Source organism: Vidua chalybeata, chromosome 6 (assembly GCF_026979565.1).
Source record: "Vidua chalybeata isolate OUT-0048 chromosome 6, bVidCha1 merged haplotype, whole genome shotgun sequence".
NCBI classification, from domain to species: domain Eukaryota; kingdom Metazoa; phylum Chordata; class Aves; order Passeriformes; family Viduidae; genus Vidua; species Vidua chalybeata.
This window is the reverse complement of record NC_071535.1, coordinates 23,554,005-23,581,931: the sequence shown is the minus strand read 5'-3', so window position 1 is coordinate 23,581,931 and position 27,927 is coordinate 23,554,005. Positions and strand designations below refer to the sequence as shown.

The window sequence follows — 27,927 nt, the reverse complement described above, 5'->3', positions numbered from 1 at the left end:
GATGGAAACAGACGGCGGCGGGCGGCAGCGTCGCCCCGCCCCGCGCTCGCCCCGAGTCCGCGCGGTATTTCCGGCCGGGGCTCGTCACGTCCGGGCGGCGGAGATGCCGGTAAGGTGGGTGCTGGGGGGTGGTCCGCCCGCTCCTGCGGGACTTGCTGACCCCTATGGGGTGCGGGAGCCCAGCGAGCCGCGGAGCGCGGGGGGACGCCCCGGCCCTCCTGTCCTTCCTGTCCCCGCTGCCGGGGCCGCCCCTCACGGCTGCGGCCGGACCCGCGCCCTGGGGCGGGTGGCACCTGCCCCGCCGGGCCTCGGCGCTCCGCCCTGCCCCCGTTCCTCCCCCGGCCTCCGCCGGGCTCCTCCCGGCCGGGGCGTGGGCAGCCGGGCCTGGCAGCGCTGGCTCTTGTCCCCGTGGGTCACTCGGGGCCCGCCCTGCCGGGTACGGGCTGACAGGGGCAGCGGGTGGACGCGGGTGTATGGCCGGGCCCTGGCGTGCCGAGGGCTCAGTTACTCTGCGCTCGCTGTGTGTGGTGGCTTGCCCCTTCACGGCAAGTGAAGCTCTGTGCTGCAGTGCTGCTGTCAGAGTGTGAGAAGAAGGCTTCTAAGTTCTTTTTTAAGCTGATCCAGCTCATTCTCGTTACTTTTTAACATAGTCAGTAGATTGGTAGTTGTGTTGGAAAGGGGAAAAAACTGTATGTAGTTCACATTTTTCTCTCATCAGTAGTGTCTGAGTGTTTTCCCGGCAGGCAACAAAAGCTTGTTCTCATGTTCCCCTTTTAGCACAAGCATCCTATGGATATTTGTGAAATAAGTTCTATTTATCTGGGCTCATCAAGAAATTAAATTTCTGATTCCGTGAAATATCTCGACTGACAGGAAGAACTGATGTTTCCTGCTGACAGGTTGTTTGTATATGGCTCCCTTTTATCAATAATTTGGATAATTCCACTGTGTTGTGGGCTGGGAATTCAGCTTCCTCATATCTTGCATACTTTATGTGATTTGCAGTTGATCCCATAAGTTTCCAGAACAAACATGGCAATTATCCATTAAAAATTAGTGATTGCAAACAAAATGTGGTAAATAACATCGTAACATTGTGAAACTAATTTTTAAAGGCTATTTTGTTGATTCAGTGAAACCAGAAATCCAGAAACCTCCGTTAATGAGTTTTACTGATACCTCCAAATATATTTTACAGTTGCATCAACACGTTCACTTCTTTTTGCTTTGCTCTTGTTTTTCAGTTCCTCTTTCTTTATGTTTCCTTTTTTTGTTGTTTTAGGTTAAATTAATTATTTCCGCAGCAGAGCTTCTTGCAGAAGGACCACCACACTGGTTTGCACTTAGGAAAATATGAAAATAAGCAGGGAGTGTTGTTCTCTCTGAACTAAAAAAAAAAAAAAAAAAATTAAAAAAAAAATCTGTGCCTTGCTGAGAACAGCTGCAGGAGTGGGACACTTGAATCAATGTTATCGGATGAGTTAGAATCCAAACCTGAGGTGAGCAATTATGAACTGAGTTTGGTTCCCAAGAACGTTTATGGGCAACACTTAGACTCATGAGTTTACTCAGATTGCTGCTTACGTACTAATTTTCCAAGTGTTTTCAGTGACATTTGCTAATGCTTCCATGCTTTGATTTGAATGGTAAAAAATTAGAAAATATTGCAAGTTTCTTTCACCTCCTTTCAAGTATCAGCCAATATTCTTGCCTGTTCTCAGATTACATATTTTTCCACTATTACAGCACTCTTTTGTTATGAGAATAAAATAAATTAACGAATTGACTATTTCTTTCCCTCAAACCAAATTGACTCTACTTGCTTTTGGACAATCTGAATTATTCTATCAGCATCAGCCAGTCCTGTTCTTCAAAGTACTTCTGTTTCCATTAAGCAGTTGGCAGAAGTGGTAGGCAGCAGCACACAGGGGATCCCAGTTGCTCAGTGTGAAGCTGCTGGACTGTTCCAGGTTCAGCTGGGCATGAATTGCAGGGATGTTTGTGCATGCACAGCTGGCCACAACCACAGGTAAAGCACGAACACGCACATTATCACATGCACAGGAAAAGCATGAACAACCATGGTTTGCTAGTGGGCTATAGCTGTACCCTCATCACTTGACTCTAGTGCATACTCACATTCACATGGTCTCTGCCAGGCCTACAGTCCTTCTGCCCAGAGCCAGGGCTTTTAAGCCAGTTTCTGGCTGGAATATTTTTTGGGTTTTTTTCCAGACTGTGGTAGCCTCCTACTTGCAGTAAACTAGAAGCTCACTAGCAGTGGGTAGAATATTTAGGAATGTCTTTGGTAATTAGATAGGAGGGGACTGCAGTGATCAGGCACAGCAGTGTATTGACTAGCAGACAGCAAACATATGTTCGGAGTCTCTTTTCTCCCCACTATCCCTGGTTCTTCATTTATCTACCTTGAGTCCTCGTTGATCCTCCCCCTACACATAGCATAATAAGCTTAACACATCCTGCTATCCTTGTTATATTGGATAGTAAGTTTGGTCTGTTGTATGAGACCTTCTCTGATAAGCCATAATAGCTGTTTTTTGTTAGTTAAAATTTTTGGTTGAACGTTTACAAGATGTTACTCTAACAGTGGCTCACTAATTAGTTGCTGAGAAGTTCTGGGTTTTGTTACTCTTACCTGTAATATGCTAGCTACAAGTGTCTGCAATTTGTTACATTCAACACCACCACCACCACCTGCTGCCTCTCCTATTTCTTGCCTCATTTTTCAGGTTGAATGGCCATTAGTTATCTCTCTGTGCATTTCCCCACTTAAATATGCAGGAGTTGTATCACTTGGTATTCTTGCTTTTCCTGGTTCTCAGCTTTACCTCTGCAGATGGTTAATGTCCTAGAGCAGAGGACATAGTACAGCTATGAAATACCTTTTGGGGAAGTTGGCAAGACTTAATTGAATGTTTTTTGTTGAGTCTTGTTTCTATCTCTATAAGCAATACAGCATGTATCTTAAACTAGTACTCTAAAAAGAATGATGATTACATGCTGGTAATTCATTACAGTTCATGTGATGTGTTAAGGCATTTGTTTCTTAACAGAGCAGCCAAAGCCCTTCCAATCACACTGTTCAGGAAAAGTAGCTGCAAATTCATAGCAGCTCTGAGTAGTCTCAGCACAATCTGCAAAGAGTTCCTCTCTCTTGCCTTGTCACTGATATCTCATACATTCTATCAATATTCTTCTGAGTTCTGAATGATAAGGTGGGAGGATTTTGTTACTTTTGTCTGTGAATGGGTGGGTTCCCTTAGATTATTTCTGACAGCCAAGGACCAGGACAGTTGGAATGCTCATTCCTCAAGTAGGAGCTGTAACTGGGCCTTGTCTTTTCTCTATTTGAGTAAGGTATTTGTTAATTAGGCTTGTTTACATAATAGTCCTAGTTCCTCATGGCAGAGTTGTATTTCCTTCCCAGCAAGCCCATAATAAAAGTTAGCTGTTTATTCTCCAGAAGAAACAGGCCTGGTAAATAAAAAAAAGTTACAGTGGTTGTTGCAGAGGGCATCCTTTCTGTAGATGCTGTCTTCTAAACCGCATTCCTCAGTCTTGATCGAGGCTATTTTATACTAAAAATTTTGGTTTATTTCCATGTATACATACCCTTTTTTTTTTTAGTTCTGATTATGAAACTTGGGTGTTAAGTTAGTTCTATTTTCTATTGCTTTGATGTGAAACTGGTAGATACCCTTTTTACACTTTTCCTAAATAGCAGTTCAAATGTCTCTGAAAGTAAATAATGATTTTATATCCTCTAGTGAGCCATGGCACCACAATTCTTATAGCCACAGATGTTTTTTTGTATACCCTACCATGTGAGACATATATTAAGAGCTAGCTGTATTTCTGTGACATGTAGATGATAACAATCAAAGCACTCTGTCTCTATTGCATAGACTTCTTTGCTACTGGCTTTATCCCTAAAGAAGCCACCAACATACCATTAAATATTTAATGCTTGAGTAGAGGTGAATCCTTCTTTCATAGAAAGTTACAAAGTTGCTTGGAGACAGTTGGATGAACAGATGGATCTGCTTTTTCTTCTGGACTCCCTGCCCCCAAAGCTATGTAACTATCATTCCTCATGGAACTGCTAAGATTTGCATTTTGCATGCTTTAAGCCTTCAAGGTGATTTATTACACTTGCACGTATTTCCAGTCACCTCCACCATACTGGTCCAGTGCAGGGTGCTTTCTGCTCTTGGGGTAACTCTTAGCATAATCAAATGAGTTACAGCTCTGTTCTGTAAATTGAAAAGGGGGCAAAGAGAGGTATTTTAGCCTCTCCTTTCTCTCCTCCTCAGTGCCTCACAAGGAGAGACACTTGTGATTTAATTAGTTCCCCAGAGGCTGTATGGGAGGAGGGCATCCCAGTTTCTAGGTAACAAGCCTTCTGCCCTGCACACCCTTCAGCTTCAGCCCCTCCTTTCTCCTCCCCCTCCACTCAATTTTCTTTTGACCTCTTTATTTTGTTGTGGTTCACTGGTTAAATTTAGAACAGGAATGGTTTTTATTAAAGACATGGTCCCTGTTGCTCTGGAAATCTAGTCTAGCTCTCCAGCTGTCTAGTGGGAGGATAGATCTGAGGTTCTGGAGAACCTTCTTACCCTGTCCCTCCCAGCAACCCCTACTTCAGCCAAAGCAGCTGCCTGACACTTCTTGGCTTTTGAATCATCTTATTATGGGACAAACTTAAGACGATCCATCCCAGGTGGCCATATCATCGTTTGTTTCTGGTTTGGTTGTTTTGGTTGGTTGGTTGTGGGGCTTTTTGGTTTTATGTTGTTCTTTTTTGATTTTGTTTTGGTTTTTGTTTCTTTGTTTTGGTTTGAGGTTTTTTTTTTTGGCTTTTGTTTTGTTTGGTTTCTTATTTTGTAAAGGATTTCTAATAGAGGTTCTCAGTTCTTTAAACAGTTTTTTGGTTGTTGTTTGTTGTAGGGTTTTTTTTCCCCCTCTCAGGTCAGGGATATTATTCAAGTCTCTTGGTAGTGCAAGCATTCTGCATTGCTTGCAGTGATAGACCTTGGCATAATCCTGTCCAACCATTTCTTGTTGACCAGCAGGGATAACAAGTATTTGCTTAGTGACAACAGCCAAGAAATATTTTACATTTTTTAATACATTCACTGTCTGTATTATTTACAGGTTTTTCAGTTATGTGGCATTTCAGCTGAAGTAGTTAAAGGAGGATATATTCAAGAAACTGATATGGCAGAGCAAAAATAAAATTCTTTATATCAAGATGCAGCTGAACTTTGCCCTCCAAGGATTATGGGTTCTCTCTGTATGATTCACATCAGTCCCATAAAGTTTGAATCTCTTTAAGTCAAGGATGTCCTTTTGCAATATTAAGATTTATTTCAAATTCCAAGGGATGTCTTGGCTATGGAGTAAAGCCACTTCACACCTCTTATTGTTCCTTTGGTATTCTCTTAATATTCTGTGCATTCAATTTCCCTAACTATAACTATTCTGGTGTCCCAAGATGACCTATCTGCTTTGCTTACAAATTCTAGCACTTTGGTCATAGTGGATCAGTTTCCTCCCTATGTAGGGATTCTACAGTCACCATCTCAGGAATATTTACAGCCCATTTGGGGCCTGTTTGTGATGCCAGATGTTATTTGGTTATGGGTTCTGTCAAACTGTATCATCTAGGAGGTTCCTGCCTTCCTGGTCTTTCAGACATGAGACCACCAGACTGTTCCCAGGTGCACACAGAAGTGCACCTGGGCCTGAACTGCAAAAATATGCCTGTGCACACACAGACAGTACAGACATTATGGCTGTGTGTCAGGATAGGGCTTTTACCAGCAAACTCAAACACAAATGGCATTCCCCTGGAAAAGAAAGGCCACAAATGGCCTGATCCTGTTCCTACTTATCAGGTAAAAAGGCTTGCCATTTGCTGGCATATCACACGTGTCCTCCCTTGGCTGACATGCTGTGGTTGTTCATCTGTCCACACTCTTTGCCAAACCTTGAGTCCTTCCAGTATCTATCTCCAGGCCTTGGGCTTTTTAATTCAGCCTCTGGCCAGGATCTTGGGTTTCCAGATTGTGTTTTTCTCTATTTTAGAGGCTATGCCAAAGTGAATTTAATCAAATGAATGTACTCAGAAACCATTTAGGAGCAGAAAGCATTAGAGAGGATGAGACAGACTCCAGTGGTGATGCAGGGCAGCAGCCTGTTAATGTGGTCAACCAGTATTATCCCCAATCCCTTTTCTGTTCCCAATAGTTGTTTCTCTCCTATCTGCCTTGATCCCTCCATTTCCTTGCCTTTGATCCTTCCCCTAAATATCTGTAAGTTTTTCACAGTCCCACAGTCTCCACTCAAGATACCTTGATATGTTTTACCCAGTCCCAGAATTTCCCCCATATCCCATAGGAAGTTTGCTCTTGCAGATGAGATATGGGTTCTGGTAACCCAAGATAACATTGTTCCTATTCCTTACAAAGTTTCTGGTTGAATTTTTTTCAAGATCACACTCAAGTTATTCCTGTACTGACCCATCCATCAGTGTCCTAGGAGTTCTGGGTATTTTTACTCTCTCTTATCTGCAGTTTGCTAGAGTTTGTTAGTGTTTGTGTATCTGTGTGTTTAATTTATCACCTGTTCTGTTCCTAGATTTCTATGCTGAATAGCCAATTACCAGAAACCCTTATAATTTCCTATTTACTTTCAGCTGCAAAACCATATTGTGAGAAGCTTAGGACATCATGGCACAATGTTTGTAATGAGTTCTTTCTATTCCAGTTGCTGTAGTTGTCCACAAAGGTATTCAATGATTTTGAACAGGAAGGTTTAGGAAAAATCTGTCAAGATAAAACTAATATGAAAACTTTTTATTTTGTCTGAATTATTTGAGTTGGTGATTGGTTTGCTTTAGTTTATGTGAAGGGTTGAGTTTTTTTTACTCCACATTTTAATAATGGGCATGATTCATGTTGGTTTGTTTCCTTCTGCTTTTTTTGCCCTCTCATAATTCTCTGTACTAGTTTGTCATTACTTTACAAAGCAAATTAAAAGGAACTTCTTTCTTCTGAGCATCTGTTTCTGGTTGCTGCATTTTGCTTTTCTCTAGTGGCTTAATGTTGCTATGTTGAAGTGGAAGGTTTGAAGCAAAGCTTTCTTCTTGAAGGAGGCAAGTTTCATTTAGGCCTTTTTGTATAAAAATAGGCAAGTCTATAAAACAGGTGTTTCAGAAGCAGTAGGGCTCATCAACATGAAAGACAATCCAATAATTTAGATCTATGTTAGTGCTCACAGTTTTTAGTCTCTACTTCTTTTTTCTGGTTGCCTTGCACATTATTCCTGACTCTCTTTTTACTTCTTTCTCCTGTTTTTAAAATCCTAAATTAGAATGCATGGCCCTGGGAAGGGGACTGTCTCTTATTGCCTATGTATTTTTTTGACAACATAAAAATAGATTCATCTTCTTGCTAGGTCCTCTGGATAATCTTATATCTAAGATGAAACAATTCTAGCCTTTCAAACTGCCATCTGGCTCGTGGCCTAGTTCAAATGGCACATTGCCATCTGAATGACTGCAGGACTTACTTTGTAGCTTCATAATTGTCAGTGATGACAGCCTGCTCCTAAGGGAGGGTGAGCAGGGAGTCAAGGATGATCCCAGCCCAGGCAGTGCCCTCATAGACCAGGGCACAATACTGCAGCACCTGAGCACAGAAGGCAGAGATAGGTGCTGTAATCCACAGCTCTCAGCCCTGGATAAGGCCAAGTGCTGAACCAGTCCAGGGTCTATCCAGAGTCCAGGTAGGAGCAGCAGAAGATGGGGCTGGAGACACAGATGCAGTAAAAATCTGAGGTTCATCCAGTAGACAGGGCTTGAGACAGGTAAACCTACAGCACAACTCAGGAAGGGAATGACTGGCCCAGGCTGAGCTTAAAAGGAGCCCCTAGGGAGACAGTGTGGGTGCAGGTCCCAGGGAGACCAATCAGGGCTGTTAAAGCTTCACGGTTCCTACAGCAGCTCTTTGAGGTAAAAGTGTTTGAGAGAGCATCAGTGTTTCTAGTGTTTTTGTGAGAGGAAATGAGCATAGAGAAATCAGAGCACAAAATACTAAGTTTTCTTTACAGTTTCTTTGACTTAACTGACTTTCTCTTGATGTAAGAGAGACTCAAAAGGCCGCTGTCTGCTACAGGAATAATTTGGAATTAGATGCCAATAGTTCTGAAAAGAAGTACTAAGACAATCACAACATACAAAATAAGAATCAAATTATCTGTGACTCTTGGGTTTTAATCACAAATATACAATGGGCACATCAGGATTTTTAGCCTTTTTCTTTTGACACCGATGAACTATCTCACTGCACAGACAACTCCATCTAGGCTCTCTGTGACTGCATGTTAAAATGTGTCACAATGAGGGTAGTAGCTTTTTAAATAACTATCTTGTACAATTTCCTTCTAAATGCCAAAGATAAAAGTTTGCTACATACAGTTGTTTGCTAGACAGCAGCAGAATCAGCAGAATGTAGGATTTTTGTCAAGGAGTTTCCTAGAGATAAGGAACTTGAGGTTTAACTTTTTAGTGTATTGTTAGTGTCCATATTTCTTCATTCAGTGTTTAAAAAAAAACAAACCTGAGAATGTGAGTACATGAGTTAATTTGTTTGACAGAACTTAAAGGCAAACAAATAAATCCTACATGTGGGTTTTGAGCAGTATTTTCTCTGAAACGTGGAGTATGTGTCTGGGTGTGTCACAAGTGGCCCCCTTCTGTCTTTCTGAAGTGTAAATCCCTTCAGGGGAGGGATTTGAGACCATGTTTAAAAAAGCTCATGCAATTCACAGAATTTGTTCAGTCCATTGCAAAAGTTGGACTATGTTATCTCCTAACTCCCAGCAGCACTTCCTTTGTTAAACCAAAATGAACACAGGCTAAGTGCTTGTAGCTTTATCCTCATAAACACGGGCAGCACAAAGTACCTGATCCTGTGTTCAAGGGTTGCTGCCTAAGGAAAACCTTAATGGATTTCTTTGGGATCTATCCCCACACTTCTCATTTCACTTGCTAACTAGACTGTCTTGGGGTTCATTAGCATATGACATGCACTGGAAATTAGTGTGTGCCACTAGAGACCCACTGTAGAGAGCAGGACCACACAGGAAGCAGGTAAGAGTGGAGTTTAATAAGAAGACAGGATGGAATGTAAGACTTAGGCTATGCCAGACAACTGAATTGACCAACTTCCTGCTTATGTGCAATGGGCCCCTTTTATCGTTCCCTCTCCATTTTCTTATGTTTTTTCTGCCCTGATCCATCTTGATCCTTTCCTTTTCCTGCCTTTGGCCTTTCCCTTAAACAATGCCTAATAAGTCCTGTACAAATCCCTCCAAATCTTTTGACCAGTCCCAAATTCCTCCCCAGGGAATGCATCTCAGTTTAAGTCCTATACCTCTTTATGCAATAGTCTCCCTTGTTTCATGTAGTATTTTGGAGAGGGTTTCTTCTGTTAATCCCCTTAGTGGGTGGGTTGGTTGTCCATCTTTGATGGTTTTTGGAGTAGTTGGTTTGGATGGGTAAGGCTGTCTGTGTTCTTCCCTTTGTCATCCCAACCGTGTTTCTCTGATTGTTATCTGCTTGTTTTGAATAGCCATATGATAGACATCTCTGTAACTAGTCTTCTGATTGCTTTTTTTAATTTAGAAAAAGCCAGCTTTCAGTTAAGTATTTAAAGACAACAAGTTAAAAAAATACCTGTACCAAGGGCTGAGTGTTGAAAGCATTACCTTGAAATGTTAGACCATAATAAAGTATCAAGTGGTAAAATATTAATTAAAAGGAAATATAGCCTAACTTGACTTACTTTGCAATGATCCAGAGCTGTTTATTATATGTTGAATGAGAAGTTTGTAGGTATTTCAGAGATGACAAACAAATCTTTCCTTGTATTAATGTAAATTGAAAAGTTTCTGTGTGTATTCATTGTATTATATTCAATGTCTCCTACAAGACAGTAGGGACTACTAGATTGACTGGATTTAGTACCTTTTTAAATTATTTGTGCTGGTTTTGACCTAATCTTCAGTATGTTTTTTCAGCTGCTGGTTCAGTTTGTTCAAAATACTTCTATTCCACTGGGACAAGGACTGGTGGAATCAGAACCAAAAGACATCACCTGTCTCTCTCTGCTTCCTGTTACTGAGACCTCAGAATGCAACAGACTCATGTTGCCAGGTAAAATCTATGTGGCAGATCTTTGTGACCCTGCCCTTCATACAGCTGTCTTTACTTCACCCCTCTGGCCCCACTGTCTCTTGCTGATAAGACATTCCAGGGATGGAGCAACAAGTTCAGCAGAGTGACTGAATCTTCTCATTTAATAGTGAAGTCTGACTAGTTAGAAACTTCCTCTTCCCTTCTCTCTCAGGTTCTGGAGTTTTTTTCTTAGGAAAATAATTTCATAGGTGTCCTTTAGTCATAGTGTATTTATACTTTTATTTACTCTGGTTTCACTTTCCTCATTAGATGATGAAAGAGATCTCACTTCTCCAAGTCACACTAATTCTTCCAAAGATGTTTCTTCATCTGCTGTCTTGAGAAGTCTTCAGGTAAATGTAGGCCCTGATGGAGAGGAAGCAAGGGCACAGAATGTACAGAAACCATCTGAACTTCTGTCAACTCCAGAAACTTCTAGTTTATTGCAAGACTTCCAGCCTAGCGACAGCACTTCATTCATTCTTCTCAACCTAACAAGAGCAGGTAATTGTCCTTCTGTTTGTCATCTGGCTGGATGTGTCTCAGCAGAATGCAGGAGATACAAGTACAACTTTCTCCCTGCTGCTTATGAAGAGGAAAGATCATGAAATTTGCTGGGCATTATTGGATATTTTAAGAGCATTTAGTCATCAACACCTTTCTGCAATTTAGAGGTCAGTGGAGACTTTTTCAGGGCAGCTATTTCATCCATACTATGAACACTAATCTTTGAGAAGCAAAATAAATTTCCCTCTGTTACATTATTGTTTCACAAATTCATCTTCTCTTCTAGGGCTGGGGTCTCCCGCGGAGCACTTGGTGTTTGTTCAAGATGAAGCAGAAGATTCTGGCAATGACTTTCTCTCCCATGATAGCACAGACAGCAGTACCCCATGGTTCCTACGAGTGCAAGAACTGGCCCATGATAGTTTAATTGCTGCCACTCGGGCACAGCTTGCAAAGAATGCCAAAGCAAGCAATAATGGTAGGAAATCCACAGACTATGTCTCAAAAGTTGAATGTTCTATACAAGACCCTTAGTTTCACATTGTTTCTTCCTCTCTTTAATTCTCTCTTGCTTTGAATCAGTTATGACATCTTAAAATAATCAGTAACAGAATTATACAGAACAATTATGCTTTTTTTCTTCATTATAAGTAGGCTTCTCATTTTTTCTTGGGGAATGAACTCTAGTGGAACTATCTGTTCATTGTAGCCTACTAGTTCTCCAGTACATGTAAAGAATATATTTTTTTCTGAATGCAGCTGCTTGTTTTTCAACTTTCATTTTCACTTTCAAGAGCCTATTTTTAATACATACTGTGAATTATACTTTCTTTTTAGCTCCACTGAGTTTGTAAATCCGTTTTCTGGAGAATTCATAATTGGATTTAGTCACATGCTTTCTGATTTAATTATTTTAATAAATAATTGCACGCAAATGCAATATCTCATATTTTAGCTAAGGTGTTTCTAAAAGCAGCTTAGTTAATAGGTGATAGTTGGCTGACAGTTAAAATTGGTTGTTTGATATTGATATAGAGACCATTTTTACAATTTCTGGTGCATTGGATTTCTATTCTGGTAGCAGCTGATCTGATCCAGATGGCTTGTTGGGAATAGTTATGGGCCTGGTAGGGTTTGCAAGTCTGTGTCTGATCCCTGTTACAGGCTAGGCAGCAGCATGTAGGACATGCTAAACAGTTAGTAGCCAGACACATGCCTGATTAACAATCCTGTATCATATATGATGCTGTTTTGCCTATTAAATTTGACACATTATAGTAATTTGTATATTTTTTAGATTTCAGTAGGCTTTCTTTTTCCAGGGGAAAGTGTTCATCTTTGCACAGGAGATGGGCAGCCAAAAGATTCAAGCCCCATTCCTCATTTATCTCGTGTGGAAAGAAAGCTGAAGTGCACAGTTGAGGGCTGTGATCGGACGTTTGTATGGCCAGCTCACTTCAAGTATCATCTGAAAACACACCGGTGAGCAGAATGAAGCTATTTGTGGTTATGACCTTGAAAAAATGCACTCTCTATTTGAGATAATGTTGGGTTTTGACATTAACAAGCTGTGAAAACCTGGCATTATTCATATAAATAATACATCTGTTGAGTGCTTTAAGTTAATTATTCTGAAAAATTTGGATTAGATTTAGATAATTGTGCAGGTACTTGTTATGTTTGGTTTAGAATTTTTGTATTTTAACAGGTACTCATATTTCATAAAAGAAAGAAGTCAAGTGTTCATTAAAAAATGCATTGCAGTAGCTGGTAATGAAACAGCTTTTTGTTGCTTTCCAGTAACGACCGCTCCTTCACCTGCCCAGCAGAAGGTTGTGGAAAAAGTTTCTACGTCTTGCAGAGGCTGAAGGTGCACATGAGAACTCACAATGGTGAAAAACCCTTTGTGTGCACAGAACTGGGCTGTGGTAAACAGTTCACAACAGCTGGAAATCTGAAGAACCACCTACGAATTCACACTGGTGTGTTTTAGACCTCACCTATTTGTGTTCTGCTGAGGTGGGGTCTTTCCTGAGGAATAAACCGCTTCCTCCTCTGTCCTCAAACTACTGAAAGTATTATGTTGTTTACCTCTGCCCTCCATTAATGTCCCTTTTCTGTCAATTCACCTTGACCTATAGGTCAGATAAATCAAGTGCTAATCTCTTTTACTATCCTGTATAGTTTCACACAGGCTTTACCTTTCAAATGGTGTGTGGTGGTGCTGTATTCTGCTCAGACGCATATTCTGAAGATTCCCTTCCAGTTATGTGATGGAGGGAGGGGTGTGTGAAACTACACTGTTACCAAGGGAATAGTTAGTGAACATGACTTCTGAAATTGTGTTTTATAAAGAGGTTATTTGAAATTCCTGTAAGGCTCAATAGTTTAGATAGTAGGAGCTGTACTGACATCTGCCTGACTAACTAGCTTGTGTTACCTATGTTGCTTGTAGAATGACTACATTTGGGACATACAGGGAAATGAGGAATGCAGTGGAATGAGTAGCAACAATATAGAAGAAAAGGAAAGTAGAAAAAAGCATTAATTAGAAGACAGCAGTATGGTGTGCAAACTGCTGTTTGTGCCAGTTCTAATTTGGGATGTTACTGTATGCTGGAGCCTGTATACTCTCAATTCGTGCTCAGCTTTTTATAGTAAAAAAAACAAGAACCTTTATTTCACAGTTCTGTATTTTATACATGGTTTGTTTATGATGGCTCCTCTGGAGAATATGATCCTGCCTTTCAGTATTTTTAGAAGTTGGTATAGCAGTCAAAGTGCTTTTTTATACTAGAAAGTTGTTTGAGAGAGGCACAAAAGTTGAAATGACCAGCAATATAATAATGACCAGCAATTTAATTAATGACCAGCGAAGTTCATAGTGAATAATCTGGTGATTTTGTTTGTTTAGTTTTTAAAGCTTCAGGGTTATCACAACACTCAAACAAATGGCCCAGTTCAGGCTTCTTGGAATATTGTTAGAGATTCCCTGATGGCCTCACAAGTATTGTATTACAGTTGGTTAACATTTCAAAATAACCTTGACAAGAGTGAGAGAACAAGGCTCCCTGGTAAAATGAAATTAGAGATTATGTGGGTCGCCAGCAGCTGTTTGTGCCTTCTGCCTTACTTAAACATGACCGTATGGTATGTGGTTTGTCGATGCACATGGGAAAAGACTGCTATTTTAAAGTATGTGCAGTCTAGCTGGAACACATGGTTTGGGGGCAGATGTTGGGATGTAGTTAAAAATTGTATACCAATAATAAAATTTTGAATATGTAGTAACAGCAGCTATATTTTTTGCAGTTTTCTTTTGCACTTACAGCTCCCAGCCAAGGCGCAGATTAAGTTTATAGGCCCAGCTGATACATGCACAGTCCTCACTGATAAGAGAATGTTCTGTAACCAGCAGAGTAGTAGCTTCTGGAGGAGTAAATAGCAACTTTCTAAACTGCTAATGGATAATGTGGAATTAAATGTTTGATCAGACCAAAGGTGTTATCAAATTGCAGGTGTAAATAGCTCTGGGGTGTCTCATAGATGGAACTGTGCACTGTTATTTAGGTCAACGGTAGTTTTTTCAAACTTTTAAAGATTTATAGCAAGCCAGAAAGTACAATCAGTGTTTGAGACTCTGCTACATATTTCAGCTTTGTAACAGCAATTGGAACATGCTGTGTTGATCCTTTTTGCTTACAGCTGTCAAATGCTATTGTAGATAAGAGGCTAATAAATGAGCTGTAGGGAGAGGAGTTCTAAAGGCAACGTCACAGTAGAAATACCTTTAAAAACAAGTTTACTCTGAAAGAACTACATATATGTAGTACAATAAATTGTTAAAATAGCTTGCTTAATCTCCTGTGGTCTTGCTATTATTTTTGTACAGCGGTCCAGTTAAAGACTAGAAATCATAGTGTTAAACATGGTGTATTGAGTTCTTTAGTGGGATGTTGCAGGCAAAAGTTATGTCTAGCTTTATTAAGAGAGTGTTCAAAACACTTTTCTTAATTTTATTGCACTGCATTAATGTAGTAACCTCCCAGTTTATCATAATTTAAATAAATCAAAAGTAGCTGGGATATAAATTTCAGCCCATGAGAACAACTTGTGCCTTGAATTACAGTTCCTCCTCACATAGATATAAATGACTGACACATCTCTCACAGGATTTTGGCAAGTTCAGCCTGATCTGATATAAAGTGTAGAATCTGATATGAAGGGAAATGCAGTTAATGGGATTTTTGGCACTGAGAGGCAGAAAGGGAGCAGGACCCTCTGAGTGTGTGGAACAGAGAGCTGGTTGTTGAGAACTGCAAATAGAAGATATATCATAGATCAAGTAGTTTTATATTACTCTATTATAACTTATATACATGGAAGATTATCTAGAAACAGTGGTCCCTTGCTTCACTTTCAGTGAATGATGGTCTAATAATATTTTAAAATAATGCTTCTGTTTCCTCTGGTGAAGAGAATGCTGTAAAAGCCTTAGGAAGTTTAGGAGAGGTGTGCAATTTCCATGGAACTCTGATATAAATAAGGCCAAATGGGAGAATGGAGTAGAAATGTCCAGGCTGTTCTCAGGGACTTGGGCAATCAGATTAAGTTGTGATCCCAAAATCTAAGAACTTACTTTTCCCTTGTAGGGGAAAAACCCTTTCTGTGTCAGGCACAGGGATGTGGTCGCTCCTTTGCTGAATACTCCAGTCTTCGGAAACATTTGGTTGTCCACTCAGGTAAGAGTCTTCATCTGACATTCTGATCTGTCTGTGATCTGTCTGAAAAAAGACCCTTATTGTAGGACTTTGATTTCCTTAAGAAAAATCCTCGTTTCTACAGAACTTCTGGTTATAGTGTTTTTTGACTTCCCTTTCATGGTGCCTGTAGCCTGTGCACTTTAATTTTTTAGGTTGTTTCTATTTATAAACTCAAATTACATTTAAAAAATTATTTTTAAAATTGTTTCTAAAATGTCATTAAGTTGAATATCTTTTTCATAGCTGCCATTTGATTATTTAAGAGAGACTCTAGCATCTCTTTATATTAACCACAGTCATTTGAATCTGAAATATCTTTCAAGTGGATTTCTGCCATAGGTAGGGTTTTCCGTTTTTTCCTACTACATACTTGTAATGGAACAAAGGTTTAGGTGGAAATGTATTTCACAAGTGTTTCAAAGCTTCTGCCTTCTGTTTTGATTGATCTATCTTAAATATCATCAGCACAATGAAAATTGTATGTTTGGGGAATGGGAGATTTTATTGAGGTAATAACATCTGGGATTGAGTTCTCCATGCTTTTTCTATCCTGTTTCCTTGGCTTCCATGTCATTGAGCCAAGGAGTATGGATGGCACGCTTGTATTGTGAAAATGATGAACTGCTCTGTAAAATGAAAATCCTTTCACAGTGACAAGTCATCATCAAGTCTCTGCTCAGTAACGTAAACCAGATGCTGCAATTCATTGTGTGATGGCAGGAGACACCCTCCTTGCCTCTGGTCATTTTAGTCTATATGTTTAGTATATATGTGGGACTTCATACATATGAAGTATTTCCATATCAATGAGTAAATGATTTCAAATAACTTGTTCCCTCTCATCAATCTGACTTGAAGACTTTGTTACTCTTTAGACTTGAGTTATTCCAACAACTGCCATGACTGATATCTAAACCTCTTCTGTTCTAGAAGCTTATGGCCCTCCAGGAGATGGGAATACTTCTCATTTGGTTTTTACTGATAAATTAGTACCAGTGGTATTAACAGCCATTTCAAAACTGTTATTAGTTTCTTAGTTGACGAGGTCTCCTCTCCCGATTTGGTAATTCTTGGGATATTTCTTCCCCCTTTGACTCCAAGGAGTGAAGCCCCATCAGTGCCAAATTTGTGGGAAGACATTTTCCCAGAGTGGTAGCAGAAATGTGCATATGAGGAAACACCACTCCCGAATTGGAACAACTGGCAGCAGGGAGCGAGAACAGCCAGGTAAAGAAGGGAGCACATTCACTCTGGGGAAATAGTGCAGGAAAAAAAAAAAAAAGTGGATGGTCAAAGAAAAGATGTTTGTCCTGATAATATGAGACCACAAGCCAGTAAGAAACAAAAGTCTGTTCCTCTTGGAGATAAGGACTGTTTACCCTTTCCTTTTCTAGGACAGAAGACAAAGGTGTATTTTTGTATGGCGGTCAAGGGGCAGATATGTTTATTGTTTTCGAAATCAATATGAATCTAGTTGGGGATTTTTATGTGGATTTTTTCCCTTGGTTATGTTTTCTTGTTGCAAGCAGCCTGGGTTTTTACACAATGTGAATTATTTAAAGAGAAAGCAGTCCTGCACAAGATCCCACCATAGTAAGGTTCAAAACAATAAACATAGTATTTTCTATCCATTGGAGCACTGGCTACCCAAAGAGTAGGAATGGATAAAGTAGGTGTCTAGGGAAGAAGTCAATATGACTTGAAGTGGGGCAGGGATTGTATAATATATTGCAGTGTAATTGCATCATGGGAATTTTCTTTTACCCTTTTTTTTTTGCAATAGAGTCACTGATGGGCAGCAGTTTGCTGGAAGAATCAACAGTGCATAGTAAGAATCTCATCTCCATGAACTCTCAGCCCAGCCTTGGTGTTGAGTCTCTGCACCTGCCAGACACTGAGTCAATTATTGGAGTAGAAGAGGGTGAGACCAGCTGCTCTTTTTTCCGCCCTCTTATATGTGGTGACTGAGATGGGATCGATCATTCCTCTTTGAGGCTTACCATATTACAGTGGGATGAATGAACATTGCTTTAACTGTGCACAGAGGGGTGGGTAGATAGTGGATAAATCCTAAAACTGGAGTTGGAGATCTGCTGGACCAAGTTTCTCTCTTGCAGAGCTTGAAAGGTGAAGTCTGCTTAGGTGTCACTTAGCCCATGTTGTGGAACGCCATTACAAAACTGCTTATGCAGTCCATCTCCTAAAGCCTAAAGTGTTTTGCTGGAGCACCTAGGAGCCCCAGCTAAGGACCAGCTAAGGACCTCATTGTGCTAGGCACTGTTCAAATATTCAGTATCTTGAGCAACAGGCCTTCCTTCCACCCTTTACCTTCAGAGACTATATTCTAATACATCTCACTGTCAGAAGCTGACTTACTATATGAAATAAATGTACTACTTGATATCATTTGGTTACATTTGCTGTGTTCTGTTCCTGCTTTTCCAGACATTTTTCTCAAAAATGTTTTTCGTATATCAAGCTCTTTAAATGAGTCTTCCACATGGTGATCTGAATATATTGTTAGCTTAAAGAGTCTTCACAACTGGTGTTATTGAGATTGCAGTTTTGCTAAGGTACTGTGTATCTGTAATAGCTTCTATGCAAAGGGAATGCCTAGAGTTTATATTGCTCCCTAGCTGAATGGAAAGGTAGTGCTGCTGCTGGTACAGATGTTGTAACCTGGAGGTTCCTGCAGAAGCTCCACCAGGTACCCGGGAATCAAAGACTGATGCAGTTTGGCTGCCATCTCAGCAATTGATGGGAGATACTCTTCTTTTCTCAGTACAGTGAGATGTCTTCTTTTCTACAGTATTTTTATAGGTTAGCTGAACAAGCTGTAAATTTTGTAACTGAATATAACCAAATATTTTCATAAAATGCAAAAATCCAGAACCATAGTCGAAACTCTTTATTTCTACACCATTTTTGAGACATATTAAGAGACTAGCGTTCTTTTATAGGATTACAGAAATGTAATCCTCCTTTCAGAACAAAACCTGGTTTAGCAAGAGAGTTATGAGTTTCAGTTACTTAGTTTGATGCTTTTACTTTGATCACACTTCTGCAGTTTCAGTTTAGGGACCAATATGAAGACTAATTTATTTATTATATTCATGCATGTCACCTTAGTAGTTGTTAAAAGGTTATGGCATAAGAATTTAAACTTTTGTTCCTCCTTTCTTAGGATTTCCCTTTTCACTTCACGTACTTGGGAATTTCTTTTTTCAGCACCATTAACTATTATTATGGAAACTAGCAACCAATTTTAGTAAACACCCTTTAAAATGTACATATTAAAATTTCAGTCCCACTGCTCCAAATATATCCATTCAAAGAGGCTTTAAACTACAGACTTAGAGCATGGAAGTAATCTTCTTTCTTTCCTCTTTCAATGTGGCAAGGCATGGTGACAATATGGTTACATCACTGCTCTTTTCCAGAGGGTACCCAGAGAAAGAACAGCCTCTGTATGTCCTACACAATTTAACCTGTGTAGGAACTGGTACACTGGTAACAGCCTTTCTGGAACCCTCCAAGGAGCTTAAGCCTGTTCTCAGTGTGGAGAGTGAATCACTAACGAGGATGCTGCAATTCGATGCATTCAGCCTGTAACGCAGCAGTGTGAAACCCCTGGGCCACAAATCCTTGGATTTAGTACTTTGTTATGATTAAAAATGTCATTATTTCAGTTTTATATCTTTGTCTAATGTGGTAGCTCTAACAGGTACTGTATTTCTGATTTGATGATAAGGCTGTGTTGTTACAGTGCAAGGGAAAAAGGATTGAGGTGACAAAGACACATCTTCTATTTAAGTAAGTGAGGAAAAGGTGACTGATAAAGAAAATTGAGCAATACAGAAACATTATATCCATTTTATAATATTTTAATGTCAAAGTGCAAAATTCTCAGAAAACATTCCCAATGACAAGGATTTTTATTTTTGAAATGGTTATTAGTGTCAGGTAAAGAGAGATCACTAAAGTGTGAAATGTGCCTTTCAAGATGCACTAGGCACTTGAGTGCAATGTCCTAGCAGGCAACCCTTAATTTTTTTTCCTCCAAAATACATCTTTGATATCACAGTAATCATACAATTAGGACAACAATAATTCAAAGTGATGCATTCAAAGTGTTTAATTACAACCTTCTTCATAACGTCGGTTGTTTTTTGAGCCAAATTAATGACCTAATTTGGTAAGATGCTGAAACACTTTTAGATCATGAAACATGAGAGATTTTCTAATATAGGAAGACTATTGCTTCTTACTAATGGGGGGAAGAAGCAGAGGTGGTAGTGGGTAAATGAAGAATCAACACCAGAGAAAGACTTCCCTTTTAGTCTTCTCCCAAGGTGGGCCAAATCCTGATATTTGTTTTTGTAGAAATACCTTGTTTGAAAGCATTCTACCACACGTGTGTCTAAAAAATGTTTAGCACAGTAGAAGGCATTCTCCCTTTCCTGTCTGCTTCTGTGGCATGAATGCAAGGAGCTGACACTAGAGGATGCACCTCTTCATCTTTCATATCTACTTGTATCCAAAGATAGTACTTCAACCTCTCTAACTTGTTTTGTTGCCCATTAAAGGGAAAGAGCTCACACAAGGGACACTTTTGAAGACTAAGGGAGACTGCAGGGTTTGCTGGGCTGAACAAGACATGCTCTAAACAACAGCTGGTTTTTTTTCTTTACTAAATTCTCCCATTTCACCCCACAGCAATTCTTAGGTGTCAGCTTAAACTATTAAGTTCCTGAGCATTAACCTGGAGGAGAATCTTGAACTAAAGAAGTCAAGAACTGATTGATGGATTCTTCTGCGAGCTTTTATGTTGCAACTCCCTTTGTGCTCAGTTCCTCCAGCGGTACTCCTTCCTGTTCAGTACAGTCATCCTTTTCACCCCGAGGCTTGGGCAGCCTGCAGAAACAGTGATGGGCTAATACCAGAAATGGTTGGCCCCGTGCATATGAAATGGGGTGCAGTCATAGGAATTCAGAGGGAGAAGCCACAATAAGAGCAATGAAGTTGATGTAATTTTTCCTACACTAGATTATAGAAACTGGAATGCATTCATGAACAAAGAAAATACTTTTAGTCATGGACAAAAGAGCTGCACTGCATTGTTTTTATTACCTGTGAATATCAGATTCTTCTTCCAGCAAGTCAGTGTCATCTTTCCCTTTTTTCTTTACAAATTCTTCGCTTAGGCCAACCTGCTGGAGGGTGTGTCTGTAGTGACGCTCTGCTCCTTGACGAGCATCATGCTGTGAAATCGAAACTTAAACAGTAAATGCATAGAACTGGGGATTCCCCATAACAGTCAACTTGTTTTGAAGTGCACATCTGACACTCCTAATGGGGACCAGAGGACAACACAACCTCCTGTCCAAAATTTTTGTAATCCGTACAGTACCAAAACTGAACAGGACTAGGACAACGTCTTACATCTCCCAAAGGCAGAGCTCACATTTTCATGCTTCAGTTTTTTTCTTCCTTCTTCTGTTCTCTTCCTTCTACTGCATTCCAGTCTTAGCAGACTGGTATACTTGTGTCTGAGTCCTAACTCTGACACTCAAATCAAAAACATGTGCAAAACCAAAGCTGTGTGAAATCCTGCAAGTACATTTGCTTGTAAGTGGTAAGAACTAACAACAGTGAAGTTAGTAAATGGAGAGTGCCTGTGAAATAGCTTCATGTCAGCTCAATTAAAAAACAAGCATCTTGGGTCCTCCTATATCCTCACTGCTTCCAAATGAACTTTTCAAGTCAATGTAGTCTGAGATTAGGGTTTTCCAGAGGGACTGGTCAGTACCTAAAGATTAAGGTGTTTTATATGGAAGGATCGAAACCTAGTATGAACATGAGTGAACACTATTGATAATGGTGAATTCTTACCAATCTGGTACATGGAAATATTACCAGTATTTATCACACATGTGTGTTCTCTGCCTCCATTATCAGAACAGAAAACCTGATCCAGGAGGGTACTTTCTATTGAGAAATTTTAAATCAGCATATTGTCAATGTATTGTCACTGTCTCTAACCAGCTGTAGCTCCTTCAAGGACATGGAATGGAAAAAGAAAACCCAGGGAAAAAGATACAGTACAGATTGTATCTATACCTCAGGTGCAATACAATACCAGATTTGCAGCTGGTACTGTGTGATGGTTGAGATGTGCTGAATGCAGCCCCAGATTGCAAAGCCTACAGGTGATAAAAGTGACATAACCATCATTACTGTTCTTCTGTAGTAGAGGTACAAAGAAAAAGTGCTTAACTGGAGAGGGTCTTAAGAAAAAATTTTGCATCTCCAAACTGTACTCTATAGTATTCTGGTGCAGAATAGGTATTTATTTAATTTATTTAATTTGCAAGGCCTTGATTTTGACCAGACCATATACTGTGATTGCAATACATATTAGGAACTGACAAGCTCCTAGAAATAAGCCTGAATGTTTTTTTCAAGGAAAAAATAGGAAGGAATTTAAAGTATACTTTGGTGGCTTTTCCATGTGTTATTTTGAGTGCAGTTGAGAGACTATGCGACCATTTGTACCTTCTCATCTATGAATGAATGAATGAGTTTAAGACTAGATTTCTTAATGTCTGTCTTAAATAAAAGACAATTTATCCTATTGCCCAGAAACACTCTGGGACTTTGACAACTTACCTTGGTGACCTGTTCAAAAAGGAATGGTCTGTTCTTGACTCGCAGCTTCATTTCTTCCAGCTCTTTTCTGTATTCTTTTGTTCTGTCTTGCATATTTTGCCTGAAATGGAAAAATTGCCTATCTACTATAGGTTACCTCTGACTGTAGCTGATCAGGAATGATGAATTCTCAGCAAGTGCTTCATTCTTTAAATCACTTTGGTAATTCTCTTGATTTTGAATGCTGGGAAAAAGAAACCCTATTGCTGACAAGTTATGGACCTATTAATTTGCACTCTTCTAGACTGCAAGCACGAAACAGTGTTCACATTTTTAGAAAAACTTGTCTCTTATGTGTTCTTTATCAAGTTACACATTACAGCTGACTGGCTTGTACAAATTAGTTTCTACAAATGTTACTCTAAACGAAACGGTTCTGTATGGAAGGAGAAGTGTGGAATTGTCAAGATATATAAATGCATGTGGAATGGATACAATAGCCAAAAAAGGTTAATAATGTTTTTAGACCCAATCTGTCCTAAATAATTATCTGATGATCTTCATCAAGAGCGAAAGGTTATTTTTGTGCAGAGTAGGATACTGACCTGTTCTGCTTTGACTTCTCTTTTTGTGTTTCCTCCAGACTTTTATGAGGATCCAGTGCTTTTGCTCGGCTGTTCACAGACTTTTGCATAGCTTGACATTTCAATTTCTGTTTCTCCAGCCAATACATTCCTTCTTTGTCCCCTTCCTTTTTGTTATCTTGGGCATATCTATATGGAAAAAAAGTTACTGATGAGCCCATGTGGAATGCCAGACCACATGCTAGGTGGGAATTTCACTTTTGTAGTGCTCTAAGGAGAAAAAGCAAAATTTCAGCCATACAAGTGTACAGTTTCCAAAGCAACTGGGAGACAGAGAAACACTTAGGAAATGTATTGTTGATGTAGTTGATGTGATGAGGGAAAACACTGGTGTTTTTTCCTCCATATTGGTCAGTAGTTGTACAGTCTTGTAGACAAACTTTCTACCTACCTAATAGCTGATTCCCTCTTTCTAGTTGCATCTGTAATATGCACAGGAAGGGTGTTGGAAGAGAGAGAGGAAAGTCCAGGCAGAGAGTGACTTTTTTGCACTGAAACCTTGGAAAGCTTCTGAGAATCCTGAAAGAAATGAAACTTCATTCAGTGTATTTGTTCACAGACAGTTGCTAGTACAGAATGTCCTCTGTTATCTGCCTACCAAAGAGAACAGCTGGGGTATGAGAATGCACTCATTCTTCTCTTCCATCAACAGAGATTTACATGTGGATGGGCTGAGGGACAAGGGGAAGGAGACATGATTAGAGCTATGAAGGGGTGACTGAGCCTTAGCTGTCATAGCTCATCTCTTTGTGTAGCATTTTGTTCTCGTTTGGCCTAGAATTCTGCAGTACTCTCAATACAAGGGCTGATGTCACAGGATGTTAACCATTAATAATTAAATGCTATAAACTTGAGAAGTTGGTATCTTGATAGGAGAAAGCAGTACCACCGAAATATCCAGCTATCTCACCTTTATCTTTTCATTAGCCTGCCTCTGCCTGGCATGGAGATTTGAGGTTCTCAGCTTGAATGGCTTATTAAGAGTTGGCTCTTTGATTTCTTGTCTCCTTACTGTTTTCCTCTGAAATGCCCAGTAAAGTTCTTCAAAATCTGGTATTGTTGGATTAATCCTTGGTTTGAAGCTGAAACTTTTGTCCTGTAAGAAGCCAAGTTTTTCCTGCTTAGTTCTAGTGGCAGTTCGGGACCGAGGCTCCCTCCGACAGTTGCTGGTATCTATAGGAGCTACGGAGCTCTCGAGCAAATCCTTTGCTCTCATTTGAATACGGATTTCCCTGTAGAGTTCAGCTTCTAAAGGATCAAAAGGAAAGCAATGAGGAGAGTGTAGTGACATAAAAGGATGCGAAATTGCCACTGCCCAAGTCTAAACTTTCCATTATGATAGCAGCTACACATACAGGAGAGACCAAACACCCTGTGCTCTCCTTTTCCCTTTTTCAGCCCCTCTCTCCTCTGCCTCCCAGGGCAAAATAATTCAAAGATACCAGTAAAACCATGGTGGGGACTCTTTCTTAGGCATTCATTTCCAGATACCTCTTTTACTTACTGGAGCAATAACTGAACAGGACTTCTCCTATTCTTAGCGACACCAGGTAACATGTGCCCTTTGTCTTGCAAGAAGGGTTAATCTTCCATACTAGTCCCGTACTTTTATATGGGACTTACAGCCATGTTGACTGTGTGGTACAAATGAGTTGTAACAGATGATAGCTTTGCTATGTAATCTCCAGCAGTAATTGTCTATATTGGAAAAGCTTTTAAGTAAGGAACATTTGATGGATAGATCACGTTTTGTAACTTTCGTGACAAATTTTCCATAGAATATGTTTCAGATTATAGCATGAAACTGAAGTGCTTCCCTGTGCAGCACTAAATAATTATGAAAATGCAGACAGTTGGCTGGGGATTGGTTTTTTGCTTTTAGGAAAAGAAAATCAATACTGCTGTTTGCAAAAAAGATCACTTTGAGTCAGTTTATAGGTATTCATTGCCTGAAGTATGAAATGTTAATTTCTCCTCCCTTCTCATATGCCAAATAGAACAATGGTTTGTCCTTTCCTGCCTTTTACCTTTCTAATCTATTTAGGTTAAAACAGAATGTTTTATGATGAAAACTGAACTGGTGCATCCTCAAGAAGAAATCACAGAAACAGTAAAAAAGGAAAAAAGAATGAGAAAAGCCATGAGAATTATTAAGGACTGGCTTAGTTCCCACATTCAAGCATGAAGTCTGAATTGCTTACTTCAAACTTTCAACTGTGGTGGCTTAAGCCATCTGAAAGCAGGCAAGCATCAGTAACATTTCCTTGGCTGCCCTGACTAGAATGGTCCTGGCACCTACTTTCCCCATTTTAGCAACTGAGCCAGTGCAAGTGGGAAGGCAACTGGAAACATCAGAGAATAGCAGGAGAGATTGGACTATTACACTGTCACTTAAAACCAAACGAATTTGCTGATTTGGAATCAGGAAATATTTTTCTCCTCTCCTAAGGGTTCTGTGTAGAATGGATCACTTGGGTAGGAGTAAAACTGTCAGGTCTAAGATACTGCATGGACCTTGGAGACCTATGGCACTACATCTGTCTTCATGTTTGTGCCACAAATCATCTCAGCCCCTTTAGTGTAACTAAAGGTATAGAATCCAGTGCAGGGAAAGATTCCCAAACTGTCAAAATCTGCAGCAAAATGGGTACGGAAATCTGTCTGAAGAGCTCAATGTGCCCAGGTTTTCTGGGAAGTGGAACAGAACTGCTGTTGCTGACACTCATACAGGACTACTAAACTTAGGCTACTCTACTGAAAGGGTTTCTAAACAAAATGTAATGACCAGTGACACAGGAGACTCAACAACACCAGGAGACACTGGCGTTAGGCTCCAAGTGATGCCCTACGAGCCATGATCTTACCTCCCAGCATGGAGACAGCAAGGGACAGGCAGGGAGGTGCTTTTACAGAAAGAGCCCTGGCATGTTACCTTTGAGTTTATCTCCAAGAAGTGAGTCATAAGTAGATTTAGGAACTTTTTTACTGGCTTGCTTCTGTTTGGAGCTCTCATTTGGGGTTGCTGCTGCCAGAAATTTTTGTCTGATAGCTTCTTTCTTTTTCTCTTCCTTCTCCAGAAAACTGAAGGGCCGCTGTGTTGAAAGTAGCAGCTCCTTTCTTTTCTGTGTTGCTGCTTGCCTGCGAATCTCATTCTGCTCCATTATTTCCTGATAAAGGGGCAGAAACACATGGGCAGGTACAGGCTGTGCCCGGAATTGTTTCTGACATTCAGCTTCATCCTGGCTTTGCCTTTTGTCTCTCTGTTTGTCTAGTTCAAGAAACATGTATGACTTCATCAACTCGGACTTTTTGCGAGCTTCCCGCAGGGTCATTTTGAAAGGCTGAGGGATGGTGATGGAAGGAATCCAGGGAGATGAAGCGCTTTTTGGCCTCAAGCGGGACTTAGGAAACAAGTGAGGCTTTTGCTGATCCCAGGTACTGTCTGAGGCGAGGTCGGTCAAAGAACTGGACTGCCTTATGTTACCAGATGTATGACTAAGACAAACACATTATGAAGGGGAAATTAGTGACATTATTAAAAAACAGAGTTAAAAGAAGGGAGACACTACTGATAAGGAGAAAAACACCGCAAGCTGAGCTGGTTGTTAAAAGACAAGCCTAGGGTTTGTCATTCTCAGGCTCCATATTTCGCTTTGCTACCAAAGTTTGTGAGCAGAGCTTTGCTTGTTTTGTTTTTCATGTGTAAAATGGAAGTTGGGCTACTTAGCTTCATCATGCAATTTATTATGCTGCAAGCACTCTCTTGCCAGAAAGGCCACAAGCAAACCATAAAGTTCCAACTTGAGGGTTATCTTGCTAATAGCTACTCAACATAACAGACAAATGCAGGAGAGACAATCAGGCACAGAGATGCACAAATCCCAACAAACACTACCGAACACTAGCATTCCTGGGATGCTGATGAAACTGCTTTAGTGTGATGTTTGAGAGGTTCAGCTAGAAACTTTATACCTGAGAAGATGACCATATTATTGATAATAAGAAAAAAAACCCACCTGAGACTATCCTGGGTCTCATTAAAATAGCGAACATCTCATAGGATGTCTGAGGGTGATTGTGAAAGTGAGTGAAAGTTAGATTTTAGGGAAGGAATAAATGCAGGCACAAGGAAGGATCAAGGTGAATCAGAGTGGACCAAGAACAGCAAGGAGGAAAAAAGTGGGGGAGACAGAAGGTGCAGATCATGTGTGAACAGACTCCTGGTCAATACACTAGCTGGTAATTGCTGCAGTCTCTTCTTCATAAACTGTTTCCTTTGTAAGAGTGCAAGTGTGACCTGCTAGTGAATGCAAAGCTAGATTAACCACAAGGAAAGTCATCTGAGAGCTTGACCTTGGAAAGACCACAGCTCTGAAGACTGGATACTGGATAGAAATGCGTGTCATCTGCTGGCACATTTCAAGCATGATTAGCTGATGAGTGAGGTGGGGATTTGTGCTGTTCGTGTTTTATGTGAAAGCTGCTTACGTGGGCACCTACTGACCTCATCCTCCCTGTGTGACTACACTTGTGGCCAGTGTTTTGGCACTACACACGTGCATTTTGGGACTTCATGCTCCGCATCCTCACTGGCCACGAGAAGGAATCCTGCACCCCATCCTGCCATCCTTACCAGGTATCGTCCTACCTGAGAGCCTCCCTCAGCTTCTCACGCAGAACTTCTGCCTCCCTCCTGAAACCCTCCAGCTCCTCATCTTCTTCGAACACCCCGAGGTCACCCCATAACTCTGCCTGGCACGGTATGCCCGGTTCTAATGGAGACCGCCGGCCCCCCATCCCGAGAGGATGCTCCCAGCTCCTTGCCCGGCGGCGGGAAACGCAGGAGTCGGCGTGTTACAGCCTGAGGGGATGTCGCGTCACCTGGAAAAAAACGAGATAAATCGGGAAGTGCTGGTTTTGAGGTTGCGACCCCGCCTCCCGCCCGGGAGCGCCGCGGCCGGGCCCCCGCTCGACCGCGGGCCGCCGCCTCAGCCCGCCCCGCCCCCGGCCTGCACCAATCAGCGCGGCCAGCGGCGCCAGGCTCCGCCCACTTGGCATCACGCAGCCAATCAGACGCGAGCCCGGCGGCGCGCACAGCCGTTGT

At 40.6% G+C, this 27,927-nt stretch overlaps 2 protein-coding genes across 7 annotated transcripts; one reads left to right on the top strand and one right to left on the bottom strand.

Annotated features, from left to right (window-relative positions):
• Positions 1-17,937, top strand: ZNF410 (zinc finger protein 410). Of its 5 annotated transcripts, none has more exons than XM_053945950.1 (10): positions 44-109; positions 1,283-1,499; positions 10,105-10,240; positions 10,532-10,765; positions 11,055-11,246; positions 12,091-12,250; positions 12,569-12,750; positions 15,421-15,510; positions 16,633-16,758; positions 17,315-17,937. In XM_053945950.1, exons 2-10 carry the CDS (start codon positions 1,467-1,469, stop codon positions 17,497-17,499), a joined length of 1,338 nt encoding a protein of 445 aa, XP_053801925.1. In that variant the 5' UTR covers positions 44-109; positions 1,283-1,466; the 3' UTR covers positions 17,500-17,937. The 5 variants fall into 5 exon arrangements, with proteins under 5 accessions (XP_053801922.1, XP_053801925.1, XP_053801927.1 ...); XM_053945952.1 differs by lacking the exon at positions 44-109 and adding an exon at positions 358-436; XM_053945949.1 differs by lacking the exon at positions 44-109 and adding an exon at positions 793-899.
• FAM161B (FAM161 centrosomal protein B) lies at positions 15,487-27,700 on the bottom strand. Of its 2 annotated transcripts, none has more exons than XM_053945946.1 (8): positions 27,472-27,700; positions 25,756-26,318; positions 23,734-24,071; positions 23,215-23,342; positions 22,785-22,952; positions 22,201-22,300; positions 20,662-20,792; positions 15,487-15,552 (listed from the first exon to the last, which is right to left on the bottom strand). In XM_053945946.1, exons 1-8 carry the CDS (start codon positions 27,618-27,620, stop codon positions 15,507-15,509), a joined length of 1,623 nt encoding a protein of 540 aa, XP_053801921.1. In that variant the 5' UTR covers positions 27,621-27,700; the 3' UTR covers positions 15,487-15,506. The 2 variants fall into 2 exon arrangements, with proteins under 2 accessions (XP_053801921.1, XP_053801920.1); XM_053945945.1 differs by lacking the exon at positions 15,487-15,552 and adding an exon at positions 19,375-20,445.
• Positions 27,701-27,927: the final 227 nt, after the last annotated feature.